This window comes from Rhinichthys klamathensis, unplaced genomic scaffold, assembly GCF_029890125.1.
Source record: "Rhinichthys klamathensis goyatoka isolate OS25496 unplaced genomic scaffold, OSU_Roscu_1.1 h1tg000657l_1, whole genome shotgun sequence".
In the NCBI taxonomy this organism is placed as follows: domain Eukaryota; kingdom Metazoa; phylum Chordata; class Actinopteri; order Cypriniformes; family Leuciscidae; genus Rhinichthys; species Rhinichthys klamathensis.
This window is the reverse complement of record NW_026607100.1, coordinates 642285-658080: the sequence shown is the minus strand read 5'-3', so window position 1 is coordinate 658080 and position 15796 is coordinate 642285. Positions and strand designations below refer to the sequence as shown.

Below are 15796 nucleotides of genomic sequence, written 5' to 3'. Positions count from 1 at the left end.
GAAGGCATTCTTTAGTTGGTTTACTTGTGTGATTTGTTAAACTTTTTTTCTTAATTGTCCAAAGAACATTTTCCTAGAAGCTTTGTGGCACATCCAGATGATCTTGGACAAATGCTTCTATGTTTTAGTTTTTGGCAGCAGTGATTTCCTCCGTGTTATTTATTCATGAACACTGTTCTTGTTCAGTTTCCTTTCTTTTTTTTAGACTTTCACAGTTTGTAGAGTTTTCAGGAGGTCCTTGGGTCTCCCCTCTTTCAGGATTGTTTGTTTCATTTAGGAATTCATGAACACCTTTAGCAATAACTTTGCAGCCTTTTCAAGTTTTGTGCATCTCTCAAGCTTTTGGGATCGAGGCATGGTTTGTGTGTTTTGAGTAATCAATGCAGACATCCAGATATCAAATTGTTCAAAAACCTGTTCTTGCTACTAATGTAATATGATAAAACATGTCATTGTAACACCCGTTTCACACATGATCCGTTTGCTGTACGTATATGTCCTTGTGCACTTCACACAAAACACGGGGTTATACTTTTGTAAAATTCACAACATTTTATCTCATAATTTTGAGGAAGAAAAAAGAGCAAGAACTGACAGTAAGTCACTGTTTTTAGATCCTGCTGTGCCTTGTTCTAGTTTTGTGTCACTAACGCTCAAAATGTCAACGAATAGCTGTTATTTTCCAAATACATTCAGAAAATGTAGAATAAAAAATGTTTTGAACCATGTTTTTTTTAAGAATAAAGATTATGTGGACACAGGTTTGAGTCTGGGCTGCCTTGTTGCGTTCCCGTATCCCGTTGTATCTTCAGTTATGTCTCCATGTCTCAACCCTTCACTGGTATGTCTAATAAAAAGAAAAACAAGAAAGCACAGTGTTATTAAATGTTGATAAAATGTTAATATTCAAAGACATTCTTTGTAATAATGTGTCCTGATGAAGACCAAGAATAATAAGAAGGTTCCATTTTGTGAAATGGGCATCTTATTTTATCCATTGGGAATTGATAGGATCATGAAAATAGGGCATTACACAAATAATGCAGCCAAACCAAATGCAAGTTTGATAAAATATTGCTTGTTTGTGAGGCCTTGGTGACATCAGCATCAGGAAGAGCAAGTTATTACATTTGAACAATAGAAGTTTTGGTAACACTTTACAATAAGGTTCATTATTAACATTAGTTAACTACCTTAGTTAACATGAACTAAGAATGAACAATACTTCTTCAGCATTTATTAATATTAAATGATGTTTTATAAACAAGGTTCGGGAGGAGCACGTTCAAATAAATCATTCCAATCAACTCGTCACCAAACTATTACATGTCTACCCTATCAGCACGAGAGGAAGCATATATAAATATCCACTGTCAACTCACCTAACATTCCTTGACAGTTTCAGCATCCCTCCACCACCCCGACTCCTCACTCCTGGCTCATTCTTCCACAGTCACGAACGGGGGAGTACTATGGGTTCGGGCCGCATACCGAGCCCGGAGCCCTCTCCTCGGACAGCACGCCAAATATGCATTTATTCTATCTGACTTATTTGTAAGTTTGAACTCGTGAATTTCAACATTTACTACTACGTTCTGGGGAGTTGTTAGCTGAGTTTTGTAGGGTGTTCTGGGTCATTGTAGAAGAGCATTGCTAGTTTCTTGTTGTCCAGAGTCAAAAGCACCCATCCTCAAGCCTTAGCCTCTGTGATGGTCTGATCCCGCACGACAGAGCCCAGGACAAAACTTTAATGGGTAGGGTCTCTCTTCCCAGATAGCCGAAACTTTACAAGACCTCATGGGACCCCCTCATCACAGGGACCACATTCCCACTTTGTTTCCCTCAACAGTGATAACTTTTCAGTTTGAATTTGTAATTTTGAAAATGATAAGCAATATTAACAGTGATGATTAGCAGTATATTAACTAAACTACTGACCCGTTTTTAAATAGCACCCACTCGTAGCCCCAGAGTTGCAGTCAACAACACATGAAGGTAAAATTCACAACACTTTTGTGTTGTTGTCAATGCAAATTGCACGTTTCTTGAGAAACAGCATCTCTGCCCATATATGCAGGTCGTTACCCTAACTTTAGCAGCTCCTGATGTGGACAGACAGCTGAAATCACCAATCACTCAGACAGCACTGGACAAACCGAGACCAACGCGCCAATGATGCTCTGCGGACAGAAATAGACACCAGAGTCCAGACTGAGACCGAAGCGCGGTGTCTGTGCTTTCCAGCCGAAGGGGGGAGGATCTCTGTGTCTTTAAACACTTTTCCCTGATCATTTAACCTCGCACTTCTACAAAATGGTCATTAAAGTCTTCCTGGCATCCTCCTCGGGATCGACGGCGGTAAGAAACCGGACAGTGTGTGTTATTGTTCAGTCATTCAACAGGTCGATGAGCCGAAGCGCGTTGAGCTCGATTGTGTTTAATGCAGATTGCGGAATGAATCAAGCGATAGTCCAAAAGCGTATTTGCAATAATTTAGCGTATGTATTTTAAAGCCTAAAAAATGTTTTGACTCAAGCATGTTTAAATAATCCCGAGTGACCTACCGATGCAGCTCCGCCAGTTTCCTTAAATATCTCTGAGATCACATTCCAGAAATCAGCATGCTATTCCTTTAAACATGAAACTTCCAGAACTGATTTGAGTTACTCAGCAGGACGTGTTTATTTATTGATTTCAGTGTTTTTAAAGACATAGCTTAACAGTACTAATGATCTAATCTCTTAACTTTATCACTAACAAAAAATGTAGTCATGTTTTCACTTGTTAGGGTTTAGCTACCCACCGTGTAAATTAGCGTCCATGTCTAATGAGGGAGTGTTGTTACAACCTAGCCTAATGTTCAAGTCCTCCTGGGAAGTCGGTATTTACGAGGTGGGAAGTCGTGTTTATGACGGCAGGTGTCTCACTTTCTTCGGAACAGTATAAGATGGCGGTGTACTTTCTCTTCATTAAAATACACAAAAATCCTGCAAGTTTTTTAAACTCTACTTCTAGAAAATGAAGAAAATGTGCATCAGGTGTGTTTTGCTTTTATGTTTTTTATTAATTTATGAACTGCACTTTCGTTACTTTATAATTGCTATTTATATTGTGTAGGCAACTAGCTTACTTTGCTGTAAAATGACAAGCCTGACAATATCACTGATAAATACCTTTTAAGGTGCTGTTTGTAATTTTGTGACTGTACTAAAGCATAAATATACCATAATATGTTTGCAGATATTTAGGAAATATGTTATTCACATACTCGTTTCTCTGAAAAACAATGCTACAGCCAGTTTTTTTTTTAACTTTTAAATGTGCGTTTCGTGTCGAAATATATGTTTTTGTTTTGGTCTGTGCAGGTTACCAATTTACCCAATAGTCTTTCGCCACCACAGGTTGCCAGTTGGCGGAAAACACAGCGTATTGCGGCCATGGAAGCCAGCGAACAAACTGGGTCAGAGATGGCAGATTCTACCCGACCTAAAAAGCCTCCGCACCCATCTAAAAATATCTATGGACGGGAGAATATTAAAACGCGATATCAACTCATCATAAATCAATAAATCAACTCATTAACTTAATGTTGAGTCTCCTCGGCTTTCATTGTCAATTGTGCTTGTTCCTGTTGAGTGTCCTCAAATTGGCAACAAGCGTGAGTGTCGAGTCTGATGAGGAGGGGGCGAAACAACTCTCTCCAATATTTGGAATTTGGACTGCAGTACTCATTTCAACCACTAGCTGTCAATCTTACATACTGCACCTTTAAAGGTACAATATGTAAGAATTTTGTATCAAAATATCCAAAAACCACTTGCACAGTGTTATATTTCTTTCAATTGTGTACTTACATTATCCTAAATGTTTCCAAGAATTTGTAAATTCAGAGAAATTCACAATTTTAAATAGTGCCCGTCCATGTTACTTGTCGCCTGTCAATGACGTAATATCCGCGTTATCCCTGGTTTCCGCTTGTACTGTGGAGAACTGCGTAGTGCGTTACGTCTAGCGGCACACTGTTGTTGTTTCGTTCAAACATTATGGACCATGGCAAGCAGACTTTGGGACGAAAGGAGAAATAAAACGAGGATCAATATCGGCGTGGCGTTTCGAGATGCCGAGAGCTCCATGTCCGCGACAAACTTCGACTTGACAGAGACGCCACTCATTTAGTGTACGCGGTTCTATGAATATGCAAATGAGCCCCGCCTCCACTCACTCACAGGAGCTCAGAGATCCACTGGTTGACGATCACATGTTGATCTGATTGGTTACAAGGTAGTTTGTGACATCAGAAACACCAGCGATTTCAAACCGTGTTTTTGAGACTGTCAAAATTTTGAGACTGTCTTTGGTTCACTGCAGTTTTAAGGAGAAAATACTCAGCAATGCTGTCGACTTATGAATTTGCACATGGTTTGTCTTAAAGCACATTAAAAACACCACATAGACACATCAGTTCGTTCTCTCATAACACTTTATTAACACTTTCTCTAACAAGCGGATGCAATGAGACCAGTTTTCCTGTTTTCATGTGACATTCGGCATAAAGCCTATTTTGGCAAACCAGCCTATAGCCTACAAATTATAATCCTTAATTCTGAAAACTTTTCTGTGTTTAAAAAAAAAATTTACATGTCAAATGCATTATCTACTGCAGTTTACAATTAACTGCTATCTGGAATGTGTGATGTATGTGTTTTGAATTTGGAAGAATTTGAATGTTTTGTTTTTTTCTAAGTGTCTTGGGATTCACGTCAATAATCTGTTATTACTAATACCACAGATCAAAAAGAAACAACAAGATGTTGTCGGGTTCCTTGAGGCACTTAAAATCGATTACGCACAGCTTGACATTGCTTCAAATGAGGACAACCGGCTGTGGATGAGAGAAAACGTCCCTGGAGAAAAGAAGCCCACCACTGGAATTCCTCTTCCTCCACAGATTTTCAATGAGGAGATGTATTGTGGGGTAAGAACCTGCTACAACAGAGGCTCCTATAAAACTGCCCTTCTAAAAGACCTAATGAGTAAACGTTTTCACAAGTCGTTTATCCAGGTTAAGAGATGTAAAATCCACTTTATAAGACAGGCAGCAGAAACCCACCAAAAACGTATTCAAAAGAACCAGTCCTAAACTTGGAATAAATGTACCATATACAAACCATGGTTTCCATTGGGAATTTCCTAAGGGGCTGTAAAATGGTTAAAGCTTTTTTGAGGAAAATAATGTCTGTGGTTAACAGTATTATAAATTACATTATAAATTAAACTCAGATTTTAATTCCGTTGTGTTTGCTGGGTTTTTTTAGGTTTTTTTTGCTGTGATTGTTTGCAGTTTTAGGGAACACATTTTTTTTTTCTTTGAGGAACTTCATGAATTCATATGAATTACCCACCAGTTTACCAAAATGTAATATAGTTATGAATCGCAGTGAGATTGAGTTGGAATAATGACTAAAAGTTAAAGTAAAAGTTGGAATAATGACTAAAAGTTCTCCTCTAAAAGTTATTGTACGGCTTCATGATATTTTAAATCAAGTCACATGGACAACTTACTTCGACTACATTCATTTTATGGTACTTTTATGGTACGTTTAGCAGATGTGGTCCCCATCCACTAATGTTTTATAGAAAAAAATAAAACATTATTTTGAATTCCATCAGAAATGACACATTAATTGCTCGATTATTTGCTTTAAAATGCTAATGATGGTTTCCTATCCTAAATTGCAGGACTACGACACATTCTTTGATGCCAAAGAGGACAACACAGTCTATGAATTTTTGGGTCTGACACCTCCACCAGGATCTAAGGTTGTTGTTTTTTTTGTTTCTTTCTGTGTGCTTCCTTTTCTTGATTGATAGAAAACCATCTTAAGGCCAATTTTTACAGCACCGACAGACAGCATCAGACACTTTGTTCAGGTTTTGTTGAATCTGTTTGTTGGCTCTCATTGTTGCCGATTGAACATGTTGAATTGCCGTTTGTCCGTCTTGAAATGACTGAGAAATGACTGTAAACTGGTGACTGTCGGCGTTGGTCTGCATCTGTCGGTGCAGTGTGAATTGGCCTTTAGACTGCAATATCTTAAAGTGATACCAGTAAAAAGGTATAGATCACACAAAAATGAAAAGTCTGTCATCATTACTCACCCTCATGTTGTTCCAAACCCGTAAGACTTGCGTTCATCTTCATAACACAAATGAAGATATTTTTGATGAAATCTGAGAGCCTTCTGTCCCTCCGTTGAAAGCTACACAATTACCACTTTGACCCTTAAAAAATATCATAAAGAGATCGTAAAACTTATCCAATAAATTGAGCGTTTTATTCCAAATTTTCTGAAGAGACATGAACAAATTGAATTTAGGCTTTTCATCATATATATATATATTTTTTTTTGGGGATTGGCTGTAGCCCCCGATGCGCTAGGTGGGATGGATGTCCCGATTTTAACATTTTTATTGTATTGTGTGTATTTTACCTATATTCTGTTTGTAAAGCACTTTGATTGAAAGCGCTCTATAAATAAATGTATTATTATTATTATTATTATTATTATATAAACATTCATCAACTCACACATCAGTTGTGGTAAACGGAAGCTCAAGCATTGACGTGTGAGAACCAATGAGGTTCAGTCTCGTGTTACGCAGCGCATTTGAGCTTCTGCAAGAACTAATGAGAATTTATTGAAGGTAGTAGTGTAGCACGGTTCTTCAGCAGCGATGTCAGCGTGTCGGCCTTCAAAAAATCTTAACACAAAGTTATGTCTGTGTGGCAGAACTTTATACATGGAGACAAAAGGGCTACATACAATAGAAAACTGTTAGGACCTCCCACAGGAGAATGATCTACACTGCAATCTACTCTGAGCAATGTTGCTTCTTTGTCATTCACACCCATCAGTTTCTATGGGCCATACGTCTGTATGGGCCATTTGGTTCACACCTTTACAGACACAGATAGAGTTGATTGCATCTGAGGCACAGTGACAATGTAAGTGCATCTGAGTAAAGATGACTAAAAATACACATAATCTTTAAAGGATCATTCTCGTGTGTTACGCAGCACGTTTGAGCTTCTGCAAGAACCAATGAGGTTCATTCTCGTGTTATGCAGCACGTTTGAGCTTCAGCAAGAACCAATGGGGTTCATTCTCGTGATATGCAGCACGTTTGAGCTTCTGCAAGAACCAATGAGGTTTATACTCGTGTTACGCAGCACGTTTGAGCGTCTGCAAGAACCAATGGGGTTCATTCTCGTGTTACGCAGCACGTTTGAGCTTCAGCAAGAACCAATGAGGTTCATTCTCGTGTTACGCAGCACGTTTGAGCTTCAGCAAGAACCAATGAGGTTCATTCTCGTGTTACGCAGCACGTTTGAGCTTCTGCAAGAACCAATGAGGTTCATTCTTGTGTTACGCAGCACGTTTGAGCTTCTGCAAGAACCAATGAGGTTCATTCTCGTGTTACGCAGCACGTTTGAGCTTCTGCAAGAACCAATGAGGTTCATTCTCGTGTTATGCAGCACGTTTGAGCTTCAGCAAGAACCAATGAGGTTCATTCTCGTGTTACGCAGCACGTTTGAGCTTCTGCAAAAACCAATGAGGTTCATTCTCGTGTTACGCAGCACGTTTGAGCTTCTGCAAGAACCAGTGAGGTTCATTCTCGTGTTATGCAGCACGTTTGAGCTTCTGCAAGAACCAATGAGGTTCATTCTCGTGTTACGCAGCACGTTTGAGCTCCTGCAAGAACCAATGAGGTTCATTCTCGTGTTACGCAGCACGTTTGAGCTTCTGCAAGAACCAATGAGGTTCATTCTTGTGTTACGCAGCACGTTTGAGCTTCTGCAAGAACCAGTGAGGTTCATTCTCGTGCTACGCAGCACGTTTGAGCTTCTGCAAGAACCAATGAGGTTCATTCTTGTGTTACGCAGCACGTTTGAGCTTCAGCAAGAACCAATGAGGTTCATTCTCGTGTTACGCAGCACGTTTGAGCTTCAGCAAGAACCAATGAGGTTCATTCTCGTGTTACGCAGCACGTTTGAGCTTCTGCAAGAACCAATGAGGTTCATTCTCGTGTTACGCAGCACGTTTGAGCTTCTGCAAGAACCAATGAGGTTCATTCTTGTGTTACGCAGCACGTTTGAGCTTCTGCAAGAACCAATGAGGTTCATTCTCGTGTTACGCAGCACGTTTGAGCTCCTGCAAGAACCAATGAGGTCCATTCTTGTGTTACGCAGCACGTTTGAGCTTCTGCAAGAACCAGTGAGGTTCATTCTCGTGTTACGCAGTACGTTTGAGCTCCTGCAAGAACCAATGAGGTCCATTCTCGTGTTACGCAGCACGTTTGAGCTTCTGCAAGAACCAATGAGGTTCATTCTTGTGTTACGCAGCACGTTTGAGCTTCTGCAAGAACCAGTGAGGTTCATTCTCGTGTTATGCAGCACATTTGAGCTTCTGCAAGAACCAATGAGGTCCATTCTCGTGTTACGCAGCACGTTTGAGCTTCTGCAAGAACCAATGAGGTCCATTCTCGTGTTACGCAGCACATTTGAGCTCCTGCAAGAACCAGTGAGGTTCATTCTCGTGTTACGCAGCACGTTTGAGCTTCTGCAAGAACCAATGAGGTCTATTCTCGTGTTACGCAGCACATTTGAGCTTCTGCAAGAACCAATGAGGTCCATTCTCGTGTTACGCAGCACGTTTGAGCTCCTGCAAGAACCAGTGAGGTTCATTCTCGTGTTACGCAGCACGTTTGAGCTTCTGCAAGAACCAATGAGGTCCATTCTAGTGTTACGCAGCACGTTTGAGCTCCTGCAAGAACCAGTGAGGTTCATTCTCGTGTTACGCAGCACGTTTGAGCTTCAGCAAGAACCAATGAGGTCCATTCTCGTGTTACGCAGCACGTTTGAGCTTCTGCAAGAACCAATGAGGTCCATTCTCGTGTTACGCAGCACATTTGAGCTTCTGCAAGAACCAATGAGGTTCATTCTCGTGTTACGCAGAACATTTGAGCTTCTGCAAGAACCAGTGAGGTTCATTCTCGTGTTACGCAGCACGTTTGAGCTTCTGCAAGAACCAATGAGGTTCATTCTTGTGTTACGCAGCACGTTTGAGCTTCTGCAAGAACCAGTGAGGTTCATTCTCGTGTTATGCAGCACGTTTGAGCTTCAGCAAGAACCAATGAGGTTCATGCTCGTGTTACGCAGCACGTTTGAGCTTCTGCAAGAACCAATGAGGTTCATTCTTGTGTTACGCAGCACGTTTGAGCTTCTGCAAGAACCAGTGAGGTTCATTCTCGTGTTATGCAGCACGTTTGAGCTTCAGCAAGAACCAATGGGGTTCATTCTCGTGTTACGCAGCACGTTTGAGCTTCAGCAAGAACCAATGAGGTTCATTCTCGTGTTACGCAGCACGTTTGAGCTTCTGCAAGAACCAATGAGGTTCATTCTTGTGTTACGCAGCACGTTTGAGCTTCTGCAAGAACCAATGAGGTTCATTCTCGTGTTACGCAGCACGTTTGAGCTTCTGCAAGAACCAATGAGGTTCATTCTTGTGTTACGCAGCACGTTTGAGCTTCTGCAAGAACCAATGAGGTTCAGTCTCGTGTTACGCAGCACGTTTGAGCTTCTGCAAGAACCAATGAGGTTCATTCTTGTGTTACGCAGCACGTTTGAGCTTCTGCAAGAACCAATGAGGTTCATTCTTGTGTTACGCAGCACGTTTGAGCTTCTGCAAGAACCAGTGAGGTTCATTCTCGTGTTACGCAGCACGTTTGAGCTTCTGCAAGAACCAATGAGGTCCATTCTTGTGTTACGCAGCACGTTTGAGCTTCTGCAAGAACCAGTGAGGTTCATTCTCGTGTTACGCAGCACGATTGAGCTTCTGCAAGAACCAATGAGGTTCATTCTTGTGTTATGCAGCACGTTTGAGCTTCTGCAAGAACCAATGAGGTTCATTCTTGTGTTACGCAGCACGTTTGAGCTCCTGCAAGAACCAATGAGGTTCATTCTTGTGTTACGCAGCACGTTTGAGCTTCTGCAAGAACCAATGAGGTTCATTCTTGTGTTACGCAGCACGTTTGAGCTCCTGCAAGAACCAGTGAGGTTCATTCTTGTGTTACGCAGCACGTTTGAGCTTCTGCAAGAACCAATGAGGTTCATTCTCGTGTTACGCAGCACGTTTGAGCTTCTGCAAGAACCAGTGAGGTTCATTCTCGTGTTACGCAGCACGTTTGAGCTTCTGCAAGAACCAATGAGGTTCATTCTTGTGTTACGCAGCACGTTTGAGCTCCTGCAAGAACCAATGAGATCCATTCTTGTGTTACGCAGCACGTTTGAGCTTCTGCAAGAACCAGTAAGGTTCATTCTCGTGTTACGCAGTACGTTTGAGCTCCTGCAAGAACCAATGAGGTCCATTCTCGTGTTACGCAGCACGTTTGAGCTTCTGCAAGAACCAGTGAGGTCCATTCTCGTGTTACGCAGCACATTTGAGCTTCTGCAAGAACCAGTGAGGTTCATTCTCGTGTTACGCAGCACGTTTGAGCTTCTGCAAGAACCAATGGGGTTCAGTCTCGTGTTACACAGCACATTTGAGCTTCTGCAAGAACCAGTGAGGTCCATTCTCGTGTTACGCAGCACATTTGAGCTTCTGCAAGAACCAGTGAGGTTCATTCTCGTGTTACGCAGCACGTTTGAGCTTCTGCAAGAACCAATGGGGTTCAGTCTCGTGTTACACAGCACATTTGAGCTTCTGCAAGAACCAGTGAGTTAATTCTCGTGTTACGCAGCACGTTTGAGCTTCTGCAAGAACCAGTGAGGTCCATTCTCGTGTTACGCAGCACATTTGAGCTTCTGCAAGAACCAGTGAGGTTCATTCTCGTGTTACGCAGCACGTTTGAGCTTCTGCAAGAACCAATGGGGTTCAGTCTCGTGTTACACAGCACATTTGAGCTTCTGCAAGAACCAGTGAGGTCCATTCTCGTGTTACGCAGCACATTTGAGCTTCTGCAAGAACCAGTGAGGTTCATTCTCGTGTTACGCAGCACGTTTGAGCTTCTGCAAGAACCAATGGGGTTCAGTCTCGTGTTACACAGCACATTTGAGCTTCTGCAAGAACCAGTGAGTTCATTCTCGTGTTATGCAGCACATTTGAGCTTCTACAAGAACCAATGAAGTTCATTCTCGTGTTATGCAGCATATTTGAGCTTCTGCAAGAACCAATGAGGTCCATTCTCGTGTTACGCAGCACGTTTGAGCTCCTGCAAGAACCAATGAGGTCCATTCTCGTGTTACGCAGCACGTTTGAGCTTCTGCAAGAACCAGTGAGGTTCATTCTCGTGTTACGCAGCACGTTTGAGCTCCTGCAAGAACCAATGAGGTCCATTCTCGTGTTACGCAGCACGTTTGAGCTTCTGCAAGAACCAGTGAGGTTCATTCTCGTGTTACGCAGCACGTTTGAGCTTCTGCAAGAACCAATGAGGTCCATTCTCGTGTTACGCAGCACGTTTGAGCTTCTGCAAGAACCAATGAGGTCCATTCTCGTGTAACGCAGCACGTTAGAGCTTCTGCAAGAACCAGTGAGGTCCATTCTCGTGTTATGCAGCACATTTGAGCTTCTGCAAGAACCAATGTGGTTCATTCTCGTGTTATGCAGCACATTTGAGCTTCTGCAAGAACCAGTGAGGTCCATTCTCGTGTTATGCAGCACATTTGAGCTTCTGCAAGAACCAATGAGGTTCATTCTCGTGTTATGCAGCACATTTGAGCTTCTGCAAGAACCAATGAGGTTCATTCTCGTGTTACGCAGCACATTTGAGCTTCTGCAAGAACCAGTGAGGTCCATTCTCGTGTTACGCAGCACGTTTGAGCTTCTGCAAGAACCAATGAGGTTCATTCTCGTGTTACGCAGCACGTTTGAGCTTCTGCAAGAACCAGTGAGGTTCATTCTCGTGTTACGCAGCACGTTTGAGCTTCTGCAAGAACCAATGGGGTTCAGTCTTGTGTTACGCAGCACGTTTGAGCTTCTGCAAGAACCAATGAGGTTCAGTCTCGTGTTACGCAGCACGTTTGAGCTCCTGCAAGAACCAATGAGGTTCATTCTTGTGTTACGCAGCACGTTTGAGCTTCTGCAAGAACCAATGGGGTTCAGTCTCGTGTTACGCAGCACGTTTGAGCTTCTGCAAGAACCAATGAGGTTTATACTCGTGTTACGCAGCACGTTTGAGCTTCTGCAAGAACCAATGAGGTTCATTCTTGTGTTACGCAGCACGTTTGAGCTTCTGCAAGAACCAATGAGGTTCATTCTTGTGTTACGCAGCACGTTTGAGCTTCTGCAAGAACCAATGAGGTTCATTCTCGTGTTACGCAGCACGTTTGAGCTCCTGCAAGAACCAATGAGGTTCATTCTTGTGTTACGCAGCACGTTTGAGCTTCTGCAAGAACCAATGGGGTTCAGTCTCGTGTTACGCAGCACGTTTGAGCTTCTGCAAGAACCAATGAGGTTTATACTCGTGTTACGCATCACGTTTGAGCTTCTGCAAGAACCAATGGGGTTCAGTCTCGTGTTACGCAGCACGTTTGAGCTTCTGCAAGAACCAATGAGGTTTATACTCGTGTTACGCAGCACGTTTGAGCTTCTGCAAGAACCAATGGGGTTCATTCTCGTGTTACGCAGCACGTTTGAGCTTCTGCAAGAACCAGTGAGGTTCATTCTCGTGTTACGCAGCACGTTTGAGCTTCTGCAAGAACCAATGGGGTTCAGTCTTGTGTTACGCAGCACGTTTGAGCTTCTGCAAGAACCAATGAGGTTCAGTCTCGTGTTACGCAGCACGTTTGAGCTTCTGCAAGAACCAATGAGGTTCATTCTCGTGTTACGCAGCACGTTTAAGCTTCAGCAAGAACCAATGAGGTTTATACTCGTGTTACGCAGCACGTTTGAGCTTCTGCAAGAACCAATGGGGTTTAGTCTCGTGTTACGCAGCACGTTTGAGCTTCTGCAAGAACCAATGAGGTTCATTCTCGTGTTACGCAGCACGTTTGAGCTCCTGCAAGAACCAATGAGGTTCATTCTTGTGTTACGCAGCACGTTTGAGCTTCTGCAAGAACCAATGGGGTTCAGTCTCGTGTTACGCAGCACGTTTGAGCTTCTGCAAGAACCAATGAGGTTTATACTCGTGTTACGCAGCACGTTTGAGCTCCTGCAAGAACCAATGAGGTTCATTCTTGTGTTACGCAGCATGTTTGAGCTTCTGCAAGAACCAATGAGGTTCATTCTTGTGTTACGCAGCACGTTTGAGCTTCTGCAAGAACCAATGGGGTTCAGTCTCGTGTTACGCAGCACGTTTGAGCTTCTGCAAGAACCAATAAGGTTTATACTCGTGTTACGCAGCACGTTTGAGCTTCTGCAAGAACCAATGGGGTTCAGTCTCGTGTTACGCAGCACGTTTGAGCTTCTGCAAGAACCAATGAGGTTCATTCACGTGTTACGCAGCACATTTGAGCTTCTGCAAGAACCAATGGGGTTCAGTCTCGTGTTACGCAGCACGTTTGAGCTTCTGCAAGAATCAATGGGGTTCAGTCTCGTGTTACGCAGCACGTTTGAGCTTCTGCAAGAACCAGTGAGGTTCATTCTCGTGTTATGCAGCACATTTGAGCTTCTGCAAGAACCAATGGGGTTCAGTCTCATGTTACGCAGCACGTTTGAGCTTCTGCAAGAACCAATGGGGTTCAGTCTCGTGTTACGCAGCACGTTTGAGCTTCTGCAAGAACCAGTGAGGTTCATTCTCGTGTTACGCAGCACATTTGAGCCTTTGCAAGAACCAATGGGGTTCAGTCTCGTGTTACGCAGCACGTTTGAGCTCCTGCAAGAACCAATGAGGTCCATTCTTGTGTTACGCAGCACGTTTGAGCCTTTGCAAGAACCAATGGGGTTCAGTCTCGTGTTACGCAGCACGTTTGAGCTTCTGCAAGAACCAGTGAGGTTCATTCTCATGTTATGCAGCACATTTGAGCCTTTGCAAGAACCAATGGGGTTCATTCTTGTGTTACGCAGCACGTTTGAGCTTCTGCAAGAACCAATGGGGTTCAGTCTCGTGTTACGCAGCACGTTTGAGCTTCTGCAAGAACCAGTGAGGTTCATTCTCGTGTTATGCAGCACATTTGAGCTTCTGCAAGAACCAATGAGGTTCATTCTCGTGTTATGCAGCACATTTAAGCTTCTGCAAGAACCAATGGGGTTCAGTGTCGTGTTACGCAGCACGTTTGAGCTCCTGCAAGAACCAATGAGGTCCATTCTTGTGTTACGCAGCACGTTTGAGCCTTTGCAAGAACCAATGGGGTTCAGTCTCGTGTTACGCAGCACGTTTGAGCTTCTGCAAGAACCAATGAGGTTCATTCACGTGTTACGCAGCACGTTTGAGCTTCTGCAAGAACCAATGAGGTTCATTCACGTGTTACGCAGCACGTTTGAGCTCCTGCAAGAACCAATGAGGTCCATTCTTGTGTTACGCAGCACATTTGAGCTTCTGCAAGAACCAATGGGGTTCAGTCTCGTGTTACGCAGCACGTTTGAGCTCCTGCAAGAACCAATGAGGTCCATTCTTGTGTTACGCAGCACGTTTGAGCTTCTGCAAGAACCAATGGGGTTCAGTCTCGTGTTACGCAGCACATTTGAGCTTCTGCAAGAACCAATGAGGTTCATTCTCGTGTTATGCAGCACATTTGAGCTTCTGCAAGAACCAATGGGGTTCAGTCTCGTGTTACGCAGCACGTTTAAGCTTCTGCAAGAACCAATGGGGTTCATTCTCGTGTTACGCAGCACGTTTGAGCTTCTGCAAGAACCAATGAGGTCCATTCTTGTGTTACGCAGCACGTTTGAGCTTCTGCAAGAACCAATGGGGTTCATTCTCGTGTTACGCAGCACATTTGAGCTTCTGCAAGAACCAGTGAGGTTCATTCTCGTGTTACGCAGCACGTTTGAGCTTCTGCAAGAACCAATGGGGTTCAGTCTCGTGTTACACAGCACATTTGAGCTTCTGCAAGAACCAGTGAGGTCCATTCTCGTGTTACGCAGCACATTTGAGCTTCTGCAAGAACCAGTGAGGTTCATTCTCGTGTTACGCAGCACGTTTGAGCTTCTGCAAGAACCAATGGGGTTCAGTCTCGTGTTACACAGCACATTTGAGCTTCTGCAAGAACCAGTGAGTTCATTCTCGTGTTATGCAGCACATTTGAGCTTCTACAAGAACCAATGAAGTTCATTCTCGTGTTATGCAGCACATTTGAGCTTCTGCAAGAACCAATGAGGTCCATTCTCGTGTTACGCAGCACGTTTCAGCTCCTGCAAGAACCAATGAGGTCCATTCTCGTGTTACGCAGCACGTTTGAGCTTCTGCAAGAACCAGTGAGGTTCATTCTCGTGTTACGCAGCACGTTTGAGCTCCTGCAAGAACCAATGAGGTCCATTCTCGTGTTACGCAGCACGTTTGAGCTTCTGCAAGAACCAGTGAGGTTCATTCTCGTGTTACGCAGCACGTTTGAGCTTCTGCAAGAACCAATGAGGTCCATTCTCGTGTTACGCAGCACGTTTGAGCTTCTGCAAGAACCAATGAGGTCCATTCTCGTGTAACGCAGCACGTTAGAGCTTCTGCAAGAACCAGTGAGGTCCATTCTCGTGTTATGCAGCACATTTGAGCTTCTGCAAGAACCAATGAGGTTCATTCTCGTGTTATGCAGCACATTTGAGCTTCTGCAAGAACCAGTGAGGTCCATTCTCGTGTTATGCAG

At 43.3% G+C, this 15796-nt stretch overlaps 1 protein-coding gene across 14 annotated transcripts in view; it reads left to right on the top strand.

The window, feature by feature from the left end:
* Positions 1-2182: 2182 nt before the first annotated feature.
* Positions 2183-15796, top strand: part of sh3bgr (SH3 domain binding glutamate-rich protein) — a 45053-nt gene continuing 31439 nt past the window's right edge. For 8 of the 14 annotated variants that reach the window (XM_056241610.1, XM_056241612.1, XM_056241611.1 and 5 more), the window contains exons 1-3: positions 2184-2358; positions 4790-4975; positions 5740-5820. In XM_056241610.1, the coding sequence (XP_056097585.1) occupies positions 2314-2358; positions 4790-4975; positions 5740-5820 (312 nt within the window). In that variant the 5' untranslated portion in view covers positions 2184-2313. Of the gene's footprint in view, positions 2359-4789; positions 4976-5739; positions 5821-15796 lie in introns of all 14 variants that reach the window. The other 6 variants (XM_056241615.1, XM_056241613.1, XM_056241618.1 and 3 more) reach the window with 4 other exon arrangements.